The following is a 19,276-nucleotide window of genomic DNA, read 5'->3' as shown; positions in this document are numbered from 1 at the left end:
ACATGCTCAGGGCTTTCTGATTGCTTGGAGTGAATCATTGCAGTAGGACCTATGCTCACACTGAGGACTGCATGGATCCTTTGTGTGGTTCTTTTGGTAGCACAGATGAGTATTGCACCCACTGTGCCTGGGTATTGAACACCCTGGAAGAGAGGTGGTGAGGGTGTGATTATGTAAACAGAGCTGATCAATACTTGGGTTTAAGGCTAGAGACTTGCCCCACACTGGAGCTCTGAAAGAGCACCCTGGCCAAAACCAGCACACACATCTGGGTATTCAATGAAAGTGCAGGCACTCCACTAAGCCACAGAGGAACAGTGCAAATATAAAAGCCATCAGAAGTTAAAAAAAATTTTCCACTAATGCCTAAAAATAAATGCAGAAAGTGGAGAAAAAAGATACGAAAAGATATGGAAGACAACATGAAGCCTCCAAGAGAATATAACAACAATTCAATATTAGAATGTGAAGATGAAGAGACTGATTAAAGGCCAGAAATGGAAATCAAAAGATTAATCAGGGGAGTACTCAGAGGCAATGAGAAAGAAATCCACAAACTAAAGAAATTCATACGTGATGTGAATGTAAATTTTTCATAAAATTGAGATGTTAAAGACAAGTCAATATGAAATATTAGAAATGAAGAATTTAGTAGATGAAATAAAAATGTGGAGGAAAGCCTAACAGACTTGGTGAGGTAGAAGAATAACTGACCTAGGAGACAAATCTTTGGAAATTTTATAGTCATAGGATGAGGGGAGGGGAAGGAAGAGGGGAAGGAGCAGAGGAGGAGAAGGAGGAGAAGGAGAAACTAGAACACTTAAAAACAGTGGTAGAGATTAATAGGATGCTATCAAATAAACCAACATATGGATCTTAGAAGATCCTGAAGGCATGGAAAAACAGAATGGATTAGAAAGACAATTTAGTTTAATAATTACAGAAAATGTTCATAATTTGGAGAAACAAAAGGATATCCAAGTACAGGAAGCACATAGAACTCCTAATAGACATGACGAGAAAAGATTTTTACCATGATACATTGCAATCAAACTTTCAACAGTAAATCATAAAGAAACTAATCTAAAATATGCATGATAGAACCATCAGATTACTTTCTGAGGCTCTCCAATTAGACTTACAGATGACTTCTCATTAGAAACCCTAAGAGGCTAAGAGTGACTGGTGAGAAAATTCCAAGTCTCAAGAGAAAAAAAAAAAAGGTCAACTCAGAATACTGTACTGCAAAGCTCTGTGAAGGTGAAATAAAGAACTACCATAAGAAAAAAATTGAAAGAATTTTTCATGACTCATCCAGCCTTACAAAAACCTTATAAATGATGCTTAAGGATGTGCTGCACACAGAAATATAGAAACATGGTCATCACTATGAAAAAAGACAAAGACAGAAAATCTCCCAGTAAAAATACAAAGGAGATCCAAACTAAACAGGAAAATTTTGGGAAAATGGCAGGGCTAGGTTTTTACTTATTAATAGTCATCTTGATTGTAAGTGTCCTCAACTCTCCAGTTAAAGATACAGACTGGCTAATTGGATTATTAAACAATACTTATCTATTTGCTGCCTAAAAGAAACAAATCTTACCAACAGTGATATACACAGATTGAAAGGGAATGGATGAAAAAAGATACTCCATGCTAAGAGAAAGCAAAAAAGAGCAGGAGTAGCCATTCTAATATCAGATAAAAACTTTTAAAAAGAGACAAAGGAAGGTACTATGTAATGTTTAAGAGATGAATTCAACAGGAAGAAGTGACTATAATAAATGTATATGTACCCAATTACAGAGCACCTGGCTATTTAAAATAAATGTTATTTTAAAACAGAAAATACATTCAAAACAGAAATACAAAGATCAAAACAGAAATACATTCCAGTACAATAGTAATAAGGGAATTCAACACCCTACTTTCATTAACGGACAGATCAACAACATAGAAAATCAGCAAGGAAACAACAGATTTAACTGACACTGTAGGAAAAAATGGGCCTAATGGATATCTACAGAACTTTTCATTCCACTGTGGCAGAATACACATTCTTCTCTACAGTACATGGAATTTTCTCTAGACTACACCATATGCTAGGCCATAAAGCAAGTCTCAGCAAATTAAAAAAAAATAGAAATCATACCATACATCTTCTCGGACCACAATGGAAGGAAGCTGGGAACAACTCAAGACTCTCTAAAACATACACAAACACATGAATACTGAACAACATGCTCCTAAATGAACACTGGGTCATAAGAGAAATCAAAAAATTTTCTGGAAACAAATTTGACAACAATACAACATATCAAAAATTATGGGAGACAGCAAAAGCAATGTTAAAAAGGAAGTTCAAAAGAATTGGTGCTTATGTCAAGAAATTGGAAAGTCACCAAATAAATGAGCTATCAATGCACTTCAAGGACCTAGAAAAACAACAAAAAATCAAACCCAAAATTAGTAGGAAAAAGGAAATAATCAAAATTAGAGATGAAAAAAATAAATTAAAACCAGAAACATACAAAAGATCAGTGAAACAAAGAGCTATTTTTTTTGAAAAAACAAAACTGATAAACTATTGGCACAACTAAACAAATAGGAGGAAGACAGAAATAAATGAAATCAGAGATGCAAAAGGAAACATAATGACAGATAAGACAGAATGAAAAAGAATGACAGGGAGTACTACAAAGAGCTGTATGCCAACAATTTGGGAAACCTAGAAGAAATGGGTAGATTCTCAGACACATACAACCAACCAAAATTGAGCCATGTAGACAAAGAAAACCTAAGCAGATCAATAACAAAGGCAGAGATTGAATCAATAATAAAAACCCTCTCAACAAAGAAAAGCCTGCCACCAGACAACTTTAATGCTGAATTCTACTAGATATTTAAACAACTAATACCAATTTTTCTCAAGCTATTCAAAACAATCCAAAGGGAGGCAATCCTCTCAAACTTTGTCTATGAAGCCTGAATCACCTAAATTCCCAGAAAAAGATACAACAGAGAAAGAGAATTATAGACCAATATCCCTAATGAGCATAGATACAAAAATCCTCAAAAAAATATTAGGTAATCAAATCCAACAACAAAAAAGAAAGATCATTTACCTGTACCAAGTGGGATTTATCGCTGGTATGTAGGGATTGTTCCACATTTGTAAATTAATCAATGAGATACATCACATTTACAAACTGAACAAAAACTATATGGTTATTTCAATAGATGCAGAAAAAGCATGCAATAAAATACAATGTCCTTTCACAATGAAAACCTCAAGCAAACTGGGTATAGGAGGAACATTCCTCAACACAATCAAGGCAGTTTATGACAAACTTACAGCCAGTATCCTACTGCATGGGACATGCTTCCAGCCTTTTTTTTTTTTTTTTTTTTTTTTTTTAAGATCCAGAACCATTCGGCGCGGTGGCTCAATAGGCTAATCATCCACCTGTGATGCCAGCACCCCGGGTTCTAGTCCCAGTTGAGGCGCTGGATTCTGCCCCAGTTGCCCCTGTTCTAGGCCAGCTCTCTGCTGTGGTCAGAGAGTGCAGTGGAGGATGGCCCAAGTGCTTGGGCCCTGCACCCACATGGGAGACCAGAAGAAGCACCTGGCTCCTGGCTTCAAATCAGCGTGGTGCGCTGGCCATTAGAGGGTGAACCAATGGTAAAGGAAGACCTTTGTCTCTGTCTCTCTCTCTCTCACTGTCCACTCTGCCTGTCCAAAAAAAAAAAAATAAATCCAGAACCAGACAAGGATGCCTACTCTCACCACTGCTATTTAGTATAGTATTGGAAGTTTTAGCCAGAGCCATTATGCATGAGAAAACAAAATCAAAGGAATACAAATTGGAAAGGAACTATCCCTATTTGTAGATGACATGATCCTATATACAGGGGATCCAAAAAATTTCACTGAAAGCCTATTGGAACTCATCAAAAAGTTTGCTAAAGTGGCAAGATATAAAATCAACACAGAAAAATCAAAAGTCTTTGCATACACAGACAACGTCATGGCTGAGAAAGAACTTTTAAGATCAGTCCCCTTCACAATAGCTTCAAAAAGAATTAAATACTTTGGAATAAATTTAACCAAGGATGTCAAAGATCTCTACAATGAAAATTACAAAACATTAAAGAAAGAAATAGAAAAAGATACAAAAATAAGGAAAAATATTACACATTTACAGACTGGAAGAATCAGTATTATAAGAACATCCATACTACTGAAAGCAATTTACAGATACAATGTGATTCTAATCAATCTACCAAGGACATTCTTCTCAGATCAAGAAAAAATGATGATAAAATTCATATGGAAACACAAGAGACCTCAAATTGCTAGGACAATTTTATACACCAAAAATGAAGCCAGAAGCATCACAAAATCAGATTTCAAGATATACTACAGAGCATTATAATCAAAACAGCATCCTACTAGAAAAAGAACAGATGGGTAGACCAATGGAATAAAACAGAAACTCCAGAAATCAACCCATGCATCTACAACCAATTGATTTTTGACAAAGTAACTAAGATCAATACCTGGAGCAAGGACAGTCTCTTCAAAAACTGGTGCTGAGAAAACTGGATATCCACAAGTAGAAGTATGACATAAAGCACCCACTCAAAATGGATCAAAGACATAAATCTATGATCAGATACCATCAAATTATTAGAGAACATTGGGGAAAACCTGCAAGACATTGGCACAGGCAAAGCATTTAGAGAAAAGACCCCAGATGCACAGGCATTCAAAGACAAATTGACAAATGGGATTACATCAAGCTGAGAAGCTTTTGCATTCAAAACTAACACTGAGCAAAGTGAAGAGGCAGCTGACAGAATGACAGAAAATATCTGCAAACTATGCAACTGATAAAGCGTTAATATCCAGACTCTTAAAAGAGTTCAAGAAATTCAACACAACTTAAAAAAAAAATCCACTTAAGAAATGGGCAAGGGGGCACTGCTGTGTTGTAGCGGGTAAAGCCACCATCTGCAATGCTGGCATCCCATATGGGTGGTAGTTCAAGTCCTGGCTGCTCCACTTCCAATTCAACTCTCTGATATGGCTTGGGAAAGCAGTACAAGATGACCCAAGTCCCTGGGACCCTGCACCTGTGCAAGAAACCTGGAAGAAGCTCCTGGCTCCTGGCTTCGGATTGGTGCAGCTCTAGCCACTGCAATCAATTGGGGAGTGAACCAGCGGATGGAAGACCTATTACTCTCTCTCTCTCTCTCTCTCTCTCTCTTTCTGCCTCTCATTCTTTCTCTATGTAACTCTGACTTTGAAATAAATAAATAAATCTTTAAAAATAAGAAATGGGCAAAAGGCTTGAACAGGCAGATTTTAAAAGAGGAAATCCAAGAGACATAGGAGAAAATGCTCAGGATCACTAGTCATCAATGAAATGCAAATTAAAACACAATGAGGTTTCACCACATTCCGGTTAGAATGGCTTTCATACAAAAATCAACAAACCAACAATGCTGCCTAGGATGTGGGGGAAAAGGTACTCAATGTTGTTGGAAAGGTAAACTGATGCAGCCACTTTGGAAGACAGTATGGAAATACCTCAGAAATCTGAAAATAGGCCTACCATATGATCCAGTCATTCCTTTTCCTGAGAATTTAACCACAGGAAATGAAATCAACATACAAAATAGTTATCTGTACCCTCACGTTTTTCTGTAGCTCTATTCACAATAGCTAAGATATGCAATCAACCCAGATGTCTATCAATTGAAAACTGGTTAAAAAATTATGGTCACAAAAAAAGAAATTATTGTATATGTACACCATGAAATACTACACAGTAGTTAAAAAAATGAAATCCTTTCATTTACAACAAAATTGATTCAACTGAAAACTATTATATTGAGTAAAATAAGCCAGTGCCAAAAAGACAAATACCATGTATTCTCCTTGATCTGTGTAACTATAGAGTACCCATGAGGTAATCTATAGAAGTGTAATTGACACTTTGAGATGTTGAACTCATTTTTTGAACTCTTTAATTAGTGTAGGGTTCATCTTATGAATATAAATTTAATTGAAAATAGATCTTTTCGAAAAATAAGAATGGGGATAGGAGAGGTAGGAGGAAGAAGGATTGGGAGTGTGGGCAGGAGGGAGGGCAAGGGAGGAAGAATCACTATGTTCTTAAATTTGTATATATGAAACGTATGAAGTTCATACACCTTAAATAAAATGTTTCTAGGTAAAAAAAAAGGGAATGAAGTAACACAATACATACAGATGAATATTACTGATGAACCTTGAAAACACTATGCTAAGTGAAAGAAGCAGTCACAAAATACCATATTCTATATGATTCCATTGATATAAAATCTAGACTCCACAGAAAGTGTAGATTAGTGGTTGTGTATGGTAGTGTACCTCAAGGAAAGAAATGGGGCATAGGGTTTCTTTTCAAGATAATGAAAATATTTTCTATGGTGATGGTTGCACATATCTGTGAATATGCTAAAAACCACTGAATTTTATACTTTAAATCAATGAACTGTATGCTGCATTAACTATTTTCTCAATAAATATTTTACAAAAAAGTAAAAGCAGACCTGCATGGTTGATACAAAATAGACTGGATAATTACTATAGAAAGACATGAAACAGAATGGGAAAGTAACAGCTTCATTCACACAATGGCACACATTAGTTGTCACCCCTCTGTCTACTTCCTAGAATGCCCCAAGGAGATGAACTTTCAAGCATGGCTTCTGAAGAATGGTTTGGTAAAGAGTCCCTGTTGTGGACTTCCTAGCTACATTCAGAAAGTTATTTGAATCAGAAATAACTAATACGTTTGAAGCTTTCAGAAAATAATATATTTAAATTTCAAAGATCAGAATAAGGCAATCAATGCCAAGAGACTGGTTGCCAAAAACCATTGGAGTTAATTGTATACTTCAGCTACTAGGCTGGCCTTCTCAGTGGTACTAGAAATACAGATACAAGACATAACAGAAAACAAACAAAAAAACTGTCTACTTTGAAGGTTTCAGCCCAAACTTAGTAAATATACATCAAAATGGATTCTCAATAAAGATAAGAGTTCCACAGATATAAGGTAAATAGGATATAGATGGATTTTAGAATTCTGATGATTTTATATGAGTCTGAATAAATATTATACAAGTAATTTATTAAAAGTAATGAATAGGAGCAGCATTGTGGTACAGCAAGGTAGGCCTCTTCATGTTCTACCAGCATCTCAGTACTAGATTTTGACGACAGTACAACCCTCCTTTTCTTCTCAAGCCTCCTGGCTTCGTTTATGTCTTCTGAAAAAGAAACAAGTTACTATACTAGTTCATGTCATCCTGATTACCTAAAGTCTTAAAAAATGCAGAAATTATATTCTAAGTAGAAATTATTTTTACCACATGGAAGAGAAGTTTTTCTTCTTTGTAATTATGTAAGTATGTGTGTGCACATGCATGTGTTCCTGTGTACATACAAAACATACATGCATATATATCTTTATACACACACAGAAAAGATTAATCAATAGAATTTAAAGAGCCATTTACATTTTAATAGGGTAATCCTAAAAAGGATCACAAAGGGAAATAACAAGTAGATGATGTGTCAAGATTCTTATTTATGGATGAAGATGAATCATCTAGCAGCTAACACTGATGCCAATGAGCTAACAAGAAGCAATTTAACAGATGAGGAGATGCTAGCTGTAGCAAGCAGGATAAATCTAGAGGGTGGGAGATACAGGAAGAGAATGTTAGCAAGTGCATACAACTTAAGTGATTTTTCCCCACAACAATGAAATCATACCCCAAAATTTTGCAGTGCAAATGATGCCTAAAATAGCACCTATCTAAATAAGCGAATCATGACCTCAGAATCAGAAAAGCAGATTGGGAAGTATATGACTCACTTTTTTTTTTTAAAGATCTATTTTATTCATCTGAAAGACAAGAGTCACAGAGAGAGGTAGAGACAGAGAGAGAGAGGTCTTCCATCTGCTGGCTCACTCCTCAGATGGCCACAATGGCCGGAGCTGTGCTGATCTGAAGCCAGGAACCAGAAGCTTCCTCTGGGTCTCCCATGCGGGTTCAGGGGCCCAAGGACTTGGGCCATCCTCCACCGCTATCCTGGGCCATAGCAGAGACCTGGATTGGAAGAGGACAGCCGGGACTAGAACCAGCACCAACAGGGGATGCTGGCGCTTCAGGCCGCGGCTTTAACCCGCTGCGCCACAGCACTGGCCCTGACTCTCAATATTAAAATAACAAACTTAATCAAAGTATTTTTCGAAGTATAAAATTAACGCTTAACTTATTAAACTGTGTTTTAAAATTATGTTATTTTTATATAGCTTTATACTCTTACAAAATACATTTGACTCTTTCCATACTGAGTTATAGATATCCCTTCTTTGTACTCTCTTAGGTACAAGGGAAAGATAGACATTATTCTGAATTTCTCTCCCATTTTCTGGTGTCCTGCTAAGAGTATAGGAACAGTGACACAGATATCAACCATATCAGAATGAAACAGTAATTATGAATTCTATCAGGTTTTGTAAGATTTCTTCCTGGGGCACCTCTAACATAACCCATGGCTGCCTAGATCCTTCTATACATCTTCACAAGGATCACAGAAATGGGGGCTGGCGCCATGACACAGTGGGTTAAAGCCCTATCCTGCAGAACCAGCATCCCATATGGGTGCTGGTTTGAGTCCAGCTGTTCCATTTGCAATCCAGCTCCCTTCTAATATGCCTGGGAAAGCAGCTGAGAATGGTTCAATACCTTGGGCCCCTGCACTCACATGGGAGACCCAGAAGAAGCTCCTGCCTTCTGGCTTCAGATCAGCTCAGCTGTGGCCATTGTGACCATTTGGGAGTGAACCATCAAATGGAAAACCTCTCTCTCTCTCTCTCTCTTTTAAATAATTAAAATAAATCTTAAAAAAAAAAGAATATCACAATAATGCCATGACCTCTCTTACTTCAGGCACTCCTGCTAAATTGAGAATAATATTTTAGTCAAATAAATGTTTTATGAACAGACAGAAGGCAATAAGGGTTACTATCTACTGTGGTGGGAAAATAAAGAATTATACAAGATTAGAAATTGTCCACAACTCCTGAAAACAAAATATGTGCCAAGGAATGAACTGAAAACAAAATATGTTCCAAGGGCCTTGTAAGCTGCAAGGAAGCCACTGGTGGGTTTGAATTAGAGAGGAATATGATTCAATTTGTGTTTCAGCATCACTGTACTCTAGCAGCTGTGTTGAGAACAGACTCAATGCTTGGCAAGATAGTACAACAGGTGAGAGATGAGGACAAGAGGAAGGATTTCACCTATGTAGAGGCAAGAGGCTTTGCTGACAGATTAGTTGTGAGATATGAAGAAAGACAAGTTCAAGAACACCTTTAGGTTTATTACCTGGAGAACCTGAAGCACAAAGATGCCATTTCTGAAATGGGGAAGAATGCCAAAGGAACAGAGGTTGAGGAAGTGTCAAAACTTTATCTCAGTCACTTAATTCTTGATATGCTCATGAAACCTTCCTAGCAGAGATGTCAAGTAGGTAGTTAGATATATGAGTCCTGAATTCATGGCAGAGATGGGAATTTGAGGTATCAATCTGAGAGTCACTGGATACGAGGTGAGGTCTCCACAACAGTAATAGAGCTAGTAAAAAAGGTGACAAATGAGAACTGAGCTCTGTGACACCCCAACGTTAAAGGCTGGCAAGATATGAAAGATCCAAGAAAGGAGGCAAGGAATTATTTGCTGGAAATGAAGACAAAGACCATACGAGTATGTTTTCTAAAAGACAAATGAAGAAAGTGTTTCAAAAAGAAGGCAGGATCAGTGATGCACAGTGATGCTGCCATGTCTGACCAGTGGATTTAATGCAGGTGAAGTATTAAGAATGAAAGCCCCAAGGCCGGAACTGTGGTGTAGCAAGCTAAGATTCTCCTGCGGCGCCCACATCCCATATGGGCACTGGATCATGCCCCTGCTGCTCCTCTTCCAATCCAGCTCTCTGTATGGCCTGGGAAAGCAGCAGCAGATGACCCAAGTGCTTGGGCCCCTGCACCCACATGGGAGGCCTGGAAGAAGCTTATGAGTCCTGGCTTCAAATCGGCTCAGCTCCAGCCACCGCAGCCATCTGGGGAGTGAAACAACGTATGCAAGACCTTTTTTCTGTCTCTCCCTCTCTCTATCTGTAACTCTACTTCTCAAATAAAATCTTATAAAAAATGAAATTCTGATTAGCATGCAAGTGGGTTCAAGAGAAAATGGAAAGAAAATCTCCAGCACCAGGTATGGACAACTCCTTTGAGGAATTTTTTAGTCAAAAGGAGGACAGAAAGAGGAGTGTAGTGAGGGGAATGTGAACTTAAGATATTTTAAATATTGGACAAAAAAAAATTAAGGTAAACATTTTTAATATGAGAAAACAAATAACATGCAGTTGGCTTATAGAAAGATCCAGTGGAGATAACTCCTTCTCCTCCCCACAAAACAAAAAACCAAAACAAAATAATAAAGAAAAAGGAAATTCAGCCTTAAAAAGTTTTGTCATCTATCATGACATGGATGATTCTAGAGTATGTTGTATAAGGTAAAAGAAGCCAGGCCAACACAGACAAATAATGAATGATTTCACATAAATGAGGAATCTAAAGAATTTGAACTCATAAAAGCTTAGCGTTGAATACTGGTTACCAGAAGTTAGAGGCAAAGGTATTAGAGACATTGATCAACTGATACAAGATTTATTATATAAAAGGAGTAAGTTTAACAAATCTGTTTGTACAACATGAAGACAAAGTTAACAAAAATGTATTACATAGCTGAAAATAAACAAGTAATTTTAAGCATCTGAAATATTAGATCACAAAAAGGCATGCATATAAGGTGATGTATATACTACTGACTTGTCTTAGCAATTATATAATGTATTCATATCTCAAATGTGTAATTAATGGATGTATAAACAATAAAACCTAAAACAAGGATAGCAAAATATAAAAATTCTGATTTAAAAGACAGAGTATTTATTTATTTATTTTTGACAGGCAGAGTGGACAGTGAGAGAGAGAGACAGAGAGAAAGGTCTTCCTTTGCCGTTGGTTCACCCTCCAATGGCTGCTGCGGCCGGCGCGCTGCAGCCGGTGCATCGTGCAGATCTGAAGTCAGGAGCCAGGTGCTGCTGTTGGTCTCCCATGCGGGTGCAGGGCCCAAGCACTTGGGCCATCCTCCACTGCACTCCCGGGCCACAGCAGAGAGCTGGCCTGGAAGAGGGGCAACTGGGACAGAATCCGGCGCCTCAACCAGGACTAGAACCCGGGGTGCCACGGCCGCAGGCAGAGGATTAGCCTATTGAGCCGTGGCGCCGGCCAGAGTATTTAATAAAAAGTATTTAGGGAAAAGTCTAAGGGTAAACTTTGATATTTGGATTCACTGAAAGATGTGTCAGTGGGGAAAGTTTCAAAAAATGGAACTATCTAGAAAGCCTCTTCCAGAAAAAAGCTTAATATCATTTGCACATCTCTGAAGGCAAAAGAGTAGGTCAAGCAAGAAGGAAACACAAGGTCTAGATTTGAAAGTATATTCAATGACTGTGAAATTAATCTTATATATAATAGTTCTTTCCAAAGTTTGGTAGTATTATAGAGGAGAACATGTTGACCTAAGGATTAACTTCCCAAATTAATGAAGAGTTTGATCATGTATCTGTACATTTATCTCAGAATTTCCTAATCTAAAAACTGTCTTTTCATTGCTCTTAGGATGGAGTCAAAACATATGAGTGTTTACTATACCAGTCTTATGTCTGGACTTGGCTTACATGTTTATTCTTGCCTCGAGTCACTCTTGCTTTCACATTACAAATTTCAGACATTCTACCATTCAGTTTTCTGAAAATAACTTGTTGCTTCCAGCCAATATGCTCTCTGTGCTGCCATAAATGTTTTTCTATTATCCAGAAAATGTATACCTAAGCATCATGCCTCCTTTTGTACATAACTTTGTTTACAAGGGTATCCCGCTTATATACTATTCTAGTAGGCTATATGTTACTCTCTTCAACATCTATCATACTGTACCATAATACAATTATTTAATTATGTGACTGTATTTTCTGAAACTTCATGGTTTCACAAAGGAAGGTACCATAATTTTCATTGTGCTTCATGTCTTGAGGACACAAAACTTGTGTTTGGCATACAGCAGTTACTAAAAATTTTTTTTAAAAATCACTCTTGAATAAATAAAACTTCTATATACTTAGAATTATTTTGACAAATCAAAAACCATTACTGCTTTTTTTAATCAAGCAGCTCTTGGTACTGGACATATTTGTTAAACCTTAGCCACAAGAAATAAGAATTATCGGGGGGGTGGGGCAGGACTGTGGTGTAGCAGGTTAGGTTCCTGACTACAGCACCAGCATCCTACATGGGTGCTGGTTTGAGTCCTCACTGCCCCACTTCTGATACAGCTCCCTGTTAATGTGCCTGGGAAAGCAGTGGAAGATGGCCCAAGTCCCTGGGCCCCTGCACCCATGAGGGAAACCTGCAAGAAGCTTCTGGCTCCTGGCTTGACTGGCCCAGCTCCAGCCAATACAGCCATTTGGGGAGTGAATCAGCAGATGGAAGATCTCTCTGTCTCTCTGTCTCTGCCTCTCTCTTTCCTTAACTCTGCCTTTCAAGGAAAATAAATAGATCTTTTTTATAAAAATTATCTGGACTCACACAAAACTTAGTAAGAAAAACAAAAATAATGCAAAATGGAGGCATACATGCAATCAAGTACATGGAATGAACAAAAAAATCATATTCATTTACTTTAACAATTTTTCTTTTTTTCAAATTACAACAAAAGTGCTAACAATAAAATGGTGCTTTTTCCCTTTTGCTCTGGACCTGCTTGCTGCTCCTGCACCTTTGGGGCACATGGCCTTCAGGACACCCGCCCTATGCTTCCTGGCCTACATGCTCTTCCACGTGGCTGGCTACTGGTGCTCTGTATGAATCCAGAGTCTCCTCTCTCTTGTAGATAGGGCCCTCACTCTCCTATGCATTTCTCTCACTGAATAAAAAGCTTAAAACTTACGATGCCTCATTTATTTGTGCCAGTATTCAGAATCCATCTCTGAATATTAGACAGGAACTCACAGGCTTATTAATATTCCATTTTTTTTTTGACAGGTAGAGTTACAGACAGTGAGAGAGACAGAGAGAAAGGTCTTCCTTCCATTGGTTTACTCCCCAAGTGGCCGCAACAGCTGGAACTGCGACAATCAATCAGAAGCCAGGAACCAGGAACCTCCTCCCCCTCTCCCATGCGGGTGCAGGGGCCAGAGCACTTGGGCCATCCTCCACTGCTTTCCTGAGAGCTGGACCAGAAGAAGAGCAGCCGGGACTAGAATCAGTGCCCATATGGAATGTCGGTGCCGCAGGCTGAGGATTAACCAAGTTAGCCATGGCGCTGTGACCCCAAATTTTTTAATATGCATCTGGTAACATAAATGGCATCCCATACCCCAATATTATTTGGTACCCCAGGTGGGACTTCTAAGGGGTATGTCTCCGATAACATAAATGGCAACTCTGTGGGAACTGTTAAAACTGTTGAGACCTTTAAGGGACTTTAATAATTCCCCAAAATTTATTAAAAGGAAATTATGGTAGCATGATAAAGGCTGGCTTCCCGCGATTCCTCTTCATCTTCCTGCACTGTAAACCCTCACCCATCCTTGATCTGTACCTACCCTGTGTGGCTCTCCTGAGCCGAACCTGGGCGCACAGCCACACCTGGGGGAGGGAGCTCCAATGGGAAGAACATGCCTGCCGTAGGCGCTGGGTCACTGCTTGGGTAGGGGACCTGGATCACAGAGCACAGGTTGCTCCTGCCCTGCAGGCCAGAGTCCCATCACTCCAGTGGTCACTCAGGTGCATTTCTGGGCCAGAAGCAGAAACTAAGGTAGCAGAGGTGGTGCCCAAAACCCTGGACCCCTCTCTTCCCAGTGCAGGCCCACCTGGGTGTGTGCAGGGACCCAGCCACTCACAGAGAACCTGCCTACAGCCTCGTGGGAGAAAAAAATTTAAACCGCCCTCATTGGGCTTGGTAAATTAATGGACCCCATTTAGTATGCAACTGGAAACTCTCAGGTGTCAGAATTATAACTAATCCAATGTATCCGTATCAAATGCTCAAGGATAATTAAGCCAGTAAAGAGCTGTGTCTGTTTTTATCTTCTCAAGTCCTACAAAGAAACTGTAAGGCTGTATAGCTCTGCATGCATTCCTACGGACTTATTTCTAAAGGTACGGTTTAAAACTTGCCATGGGATCGCAAATCCCCTTGGGCTGGATGATGAAAGTAAGATCCTGGGTTTTAAAGCAACCATGTAGATTGGATTAAGTTTTAACGTGATCATATAGGTGGGATTGATTGTTACAGTGATCATATCAATAGGATTAAGTATTTACTGATAATAATAAATAGATTTAAAGAGGTGTAAATATTCCAACATGGGAAGCAGTAAATACAGCAGACTCATAGAATGGCGATTGTTCTAAGTAGCACTCAGTGACCTCAGAGTCAGTCCTAAAGGCATCCTGCTCTGCCTAAAAAGCCCACAAGAGTGTTTCGAGCATGGAAATCCAGGACACTCATACAAAACATGTCCCTACATGGAGGACCTCCCTGGGTGAAACCCCAGTGGAAAGAAGTGCTCATCAAGGAAGGATGTATTTTTCTCCGAAGGGAGGAGAGTACTTCCACTTTGCTTATGGCCTTGTCTAAACACTGACAGAGTTTGTGGATTACAAAAAAGGTTTCCATAGCCTAGGCAGCTCATGTCAAGAGCCTCAGGTGATCACTGACATCATACGCAAGAGTGTTAATTGTTAAATTAACAACAGAAGTCACTGTGTACTAACTTCCCATGCAAGACCTGTGTCCTCCAACAGACCTGTGTCCTCAAACAGCTACAGTATTAACATTAATGGTAAAACTTGATCCCAAAGGTTTATTTTGTTCTAGTGTGTGATATTCTTTTTTTTTTTTTTTTTTTTGACAGGCAGAGTTAGACAGTGAGAGAGAGAGAGACAGAGAGAAAGGTCTTCCTTCCATTGGTTCATCCCCCAAATGGCCACTATGGCCGGTGTGCTGCGTCGATCCAAAGCCAGGAGCTAGGTGCTTCTTCCTGGCCTCCCATGCAGGTGCAGGGACCAAGGAACTGGGCCATCCTCCACTGCCTTCCCAGGCCACAGCAGAGCGCTGGACTGGAAGAAGAGCAACTGGGACAGAATCCAGCGCCCCAACCAGGACTAGAACCCGGGGTGCCGGTGTCGCAGGTGGAGGATTAGCCTAGTGAGCCATGGTGCCGGCCCTAGTGTGTGATATTGTTATGCATCATAAGTTCTATGTCTAAGTGTCAAACTCCACTGTCTGTATTCTTAGGTGTTTCTTCAAAGTTAAGTGCCTTAAAATATGAACTCTTAGATCCATGTCTCTGTGAAATTCCTATCTCCTATGTTTTAACATAAGGTCAGATACAGAGTACAGATGGTTAAAAGCCTCAGGACTACTAATAAGACAGCTGATTCAATGCATCTTATCATGTTCTAAACCTTTGCCTAAGGGGTAATTTCTTCTGCATCCCACTAAACCCAGAATCTGGGATAGTGAGGATACAGAACTTCCCAAACAAAGCTCAGGTTTCTAAACTAGAGATAGATTACATGGGATATGTTCTAACTCCAGAAGAGTGTGTTCTTAAAGTCAAGAGAAGGAAAGCTATTCTATATTTGAAAGGCAGCCGAGGATATTTCTGGGAACAGCAAGATTCTGTGGAATTTGCATTCCAAGATTTGGATCCCAAGCTTTTGTATATAGCTTTAAAGAGGCCCGGATGCAGACACTGTGCTGGACAGGATAGCTACAAGAGTTGTTCCAAAGAATTAGGGAGCTTCTAACAGAAGCTCCAACACTGGGAATTGCTGATGGCAGAATTCTATCAAATATGGATTCCAGGATTTGGATTCCATGCCTTGTATTTGCTTAAAAGCCACTGATACAGACACACTGTGGACAGGGAAGCTGCAGTAGGTGTTCCAAGGAATTAGGGAGCTTTCGACAAAAATTCCAACATCAGAAATTCCTAAACAAGCCTTTCATAGAAAGATGCTCTTTAGATCAGTTGCAGCTTAAATGAAAGAAACCTTACCAAGTGCTACTGAGCCTTACCAAGAAACCTTACCAAGTGCTACCTCAGTGAAATTAGGATTAAACTTCTACCTCTTACGTCTTCACAGGTGAACTCGAAAAACACGCCTGACTATTCCTGTAAGCCAGAGACCTTAAGTCCCTCTTCAAAGCAGAAAGATAAGTAAAGCCTTTACTTTCCTCACATCAAGATTGCTGCGCCTTAAGGCAGACATGCTGTACTTGCCTCTTTGGGTTCTCTCTGGGAACTGTTATTGGCAATAAAACACCTAATGGTTCTTCTATTTTAGTTTTCTATGTTCAAGCTAAAAGGGTTTTATAATCAACATAAGGGTAGCCAATCACAACCTACCATCTGGGAGATGGCTAGATATGCTCTTTCCATTTTAAGAGGCACACCATTTGCAATTGGTTTATTCCAGTTTTGTTCATGTTGATTGGAAAACATATATTTCAGAGCTCGACTTCTGGAAATAACTGACCATGCAGGGGGCACAGATATTGGTGGTGACCAAGCTGCTCCAGCTCACAAACAAATCTGTTAGATAAGATAGGCAGAGACTTTCAGACCCAGGACAGGCAGGGCCTGCACTATGCCCCTCATAAGCAGTAGGCAGCTACAGAAGATATAATGATTCTATGCCCTGGAACATCCCTTAGGATTAGGGAATGGAGTCTCTAAGGGGTGAATATTGTAGGCAGACATACAGGATAAAATTGATTAGGTTTGTGAACGGGAAAATCAACCTTCACTAAGCCCCTGTGTGACCTCATGTCCCTATCTGACCACATCTGTGTGCCTGCCCATTGGCCAATCAGACTAATTAACCATACCCCTTCAGCAGCGGATTAAAGGCCTGAAACACAGTGGGGCCTGCCTTTTTCCCTTTTGCCCTGGACCCACTTGCTGCCCCATACCTACAGGGCACTTGGTCTTTGGGCTACCCGCCCCATGCTTCCTGGCTTACATTCTCCTCCACATGGCTGGCTCCTGGTTGTCGCTCCCCCTCTTCGTGGAGGAACGACACTAAGTCCTGCCTAGGCTTCCTATCCGAGTCACGGCACCATTATGTCGCTCCCCCTCTTCGTGGAGGAACGACACAGGACCCTGCGCTGTTCTTTTGTCTGCTCGGCCCTCCCCGGGTTTGCTGCTGGTTCTTCCCGGGTTGGCTACTATCCCTTCCACCTCCGTGGAAGGGCAGTTCCCCCTGGCCACATTCCCCACTTCCGCAGGGGAGCGGCACACTGCCGGCCGGCTCTCTCGGGGGCTGCACAGGTGTTCCCCTTAGATGTTCCCCGTAGATGTTCCTGGTGCATGCCGTCTCTCTCCTCCTTTATAGTCCTCCTCCGCCAATCCTAACTCGGCTGCCCACACGCCGAGTACGCTGCTCTCCTCCAATCAGTAGCAAGTCCTACAGTTTATTGGTTGAACTGGAGGCAGCTGTGCGGAAGCTGTTTACTTCTCTCCCAGCGCCATATTGTGGGAGAGCAGATGCATAGAATAAGTCTTAATTCCAGTAACTCAGTCCAGTCCGGGCTGCTCCCCACACTGGTGCTTGGTATGAATCCAGATTGCCCTTTCCTTCTTAGCTAGGAATGTCACTCCCCTATGCATTTCTCTCAGTGAATAAAAGGCTTAAAACATTAAAATAAATAAATAAAATAAATTAAAATGGCATTTGACAGTAAATCATGTACCTAGTTTTATGTCAACATTCCTTTTTGCCTCTGACAGATAGCATTTTGGCAAAGGATACGATGCAAACATAGGCCATGGATATGGATCATCACCCTAAAAAAGCAAAGTAGATAACTTTAGGGAATACTTTAACAATGAATTTTAAAACCTCCTTAAGTATTACTATATTGAAATGGATGTTTTGCTTATAAATTCTAGAGTTGTTGACCAAATAATCAAAAGTTACTTGATACTACAATTAATAATTCCAGTACCTAATAATTAAAAAGAAATGTAACAGAAACTACCTTAAAGAAGCACCAGTATCAAATATTTGGTAACTTGTTCCAGCAACTAGGACTAATGATGATGTCTTTTCTATTTTTTTCAAGAAAGAAAAATGTAATCTTCAAAAGAAATTTATATTTTCTTTTATCCCACAAAAATGTTTTTCTAGTGTTGTTATTTCTGTCTCATCTTCCCCAGAGTGACAGTCCAAGCAAAAATATTCATAAAAAAATAACAAAAAACAGCCTCCACAAGAAACTCATATCATGCATATTGATAGGAAAAAGAAGTGCTCAATATTGCCACTGAAATACAAGAAAAAGTGTCACCTAATAATGAAAGGTATCACCAATGACAAGGACATTGGGATTAAAATATTCAAAGACACACAGGGAAATGATAACTTTTTAATAAACCAACACCCTACTCTGCTACACAAACCAGTACTCAGGACCCCTTGCCATCAACAGCACTATTTTAGTTTGAACATGTTTATATGCATCCTAAAGTTTCTCAAATAACCAAAGTTCATCTCTGTCATACAGTCACTTGGGAAGTGATGTTGTTTAGGGTCACTTGAGGTGACCTCTACAAAATATGATAGAAAAACACCTTCCTATCTTTTTTATCCCACTCACCTTCTCTAGTATCCTTGGAGGCAAAATTCGTTCCAATGGCCCACCAACAAGACTTATTCTAACAAGAACATGGTTTCTCTCTACTGACAAAGCATCAATGATAAAATCCCTGAAAAACAAACATAGCAATTTGCTTTCTCCTTAGTTGAATATAATTTGATTTTTAAATCTTGACACTTAATCAAAATGAAAATAAGAGATAAATGTTTGCAAAATTGATTGTTTATTAACGTGTATTTAAAATATATAAGACAAAAATGGCTTTTTTATTTTATAACAACTGATACAATGAAAACAATAATATTGATGTAAGAATATTTTCTTAGGGAATACTACTGCACTTAAAGGGAATTAAGACATGAAGTATTTCTTTTTTAAAAAAGATTATATTCATTTATTTGACAGGTTA

General features: G+C 39.3%; 1 protein-coding gene across 7 annotated transcripts in view; it reads right to left on the bottom strand.

Annotated features, from left to right (window-relative positions):
- The window catches only part of TBC1D32 (TBC1 domain family member 32), a 250,914-nt gene that overhangs the window by 81,450 nt on the left and 150,188 nt on the right, over positions 1 to 19,276 (bottom strand). For all 7 annotated transcript variants that reach the window (XM_070073655.1, XM_070073654.1, XM_070073652.1 and 4 more), the window contains 2 exons: positions 18,868 to 18,976; positions 17,962 to 18,055 (listed from right to left, as the gene is read on the bottom strand). In XM_070073655.1, coding sequence (XP_069929756.1) covers positions 17,962 to 18,055; positions 18,868 to 18,976 — 203 coding nt within the window. The remainder of the gene's footprint in view (positions 1 to 17,961; positions 18,056 to 18,867; positions 18,977 to 19,276) is intronic.

Source organism: Oryctolagus cuniculus, chromosome 5 (assembly GCF_964237555.1).
Source record: "Oryctolagus cuniculus chromosome 5, mOryCun1.1, whole genome shotgun sequence".
Lineage (NCBI taxonomy): Eukaryota > Metazoa > Chordata > Mammalia > Lagomorpha > Leporidae > Oryctolagus > Oryctolagus cuniculus.
Note: the sequence above shows the minus strand (reverse complement) of the source record. Positions and strands in the feature narration are given on the sequence as shown.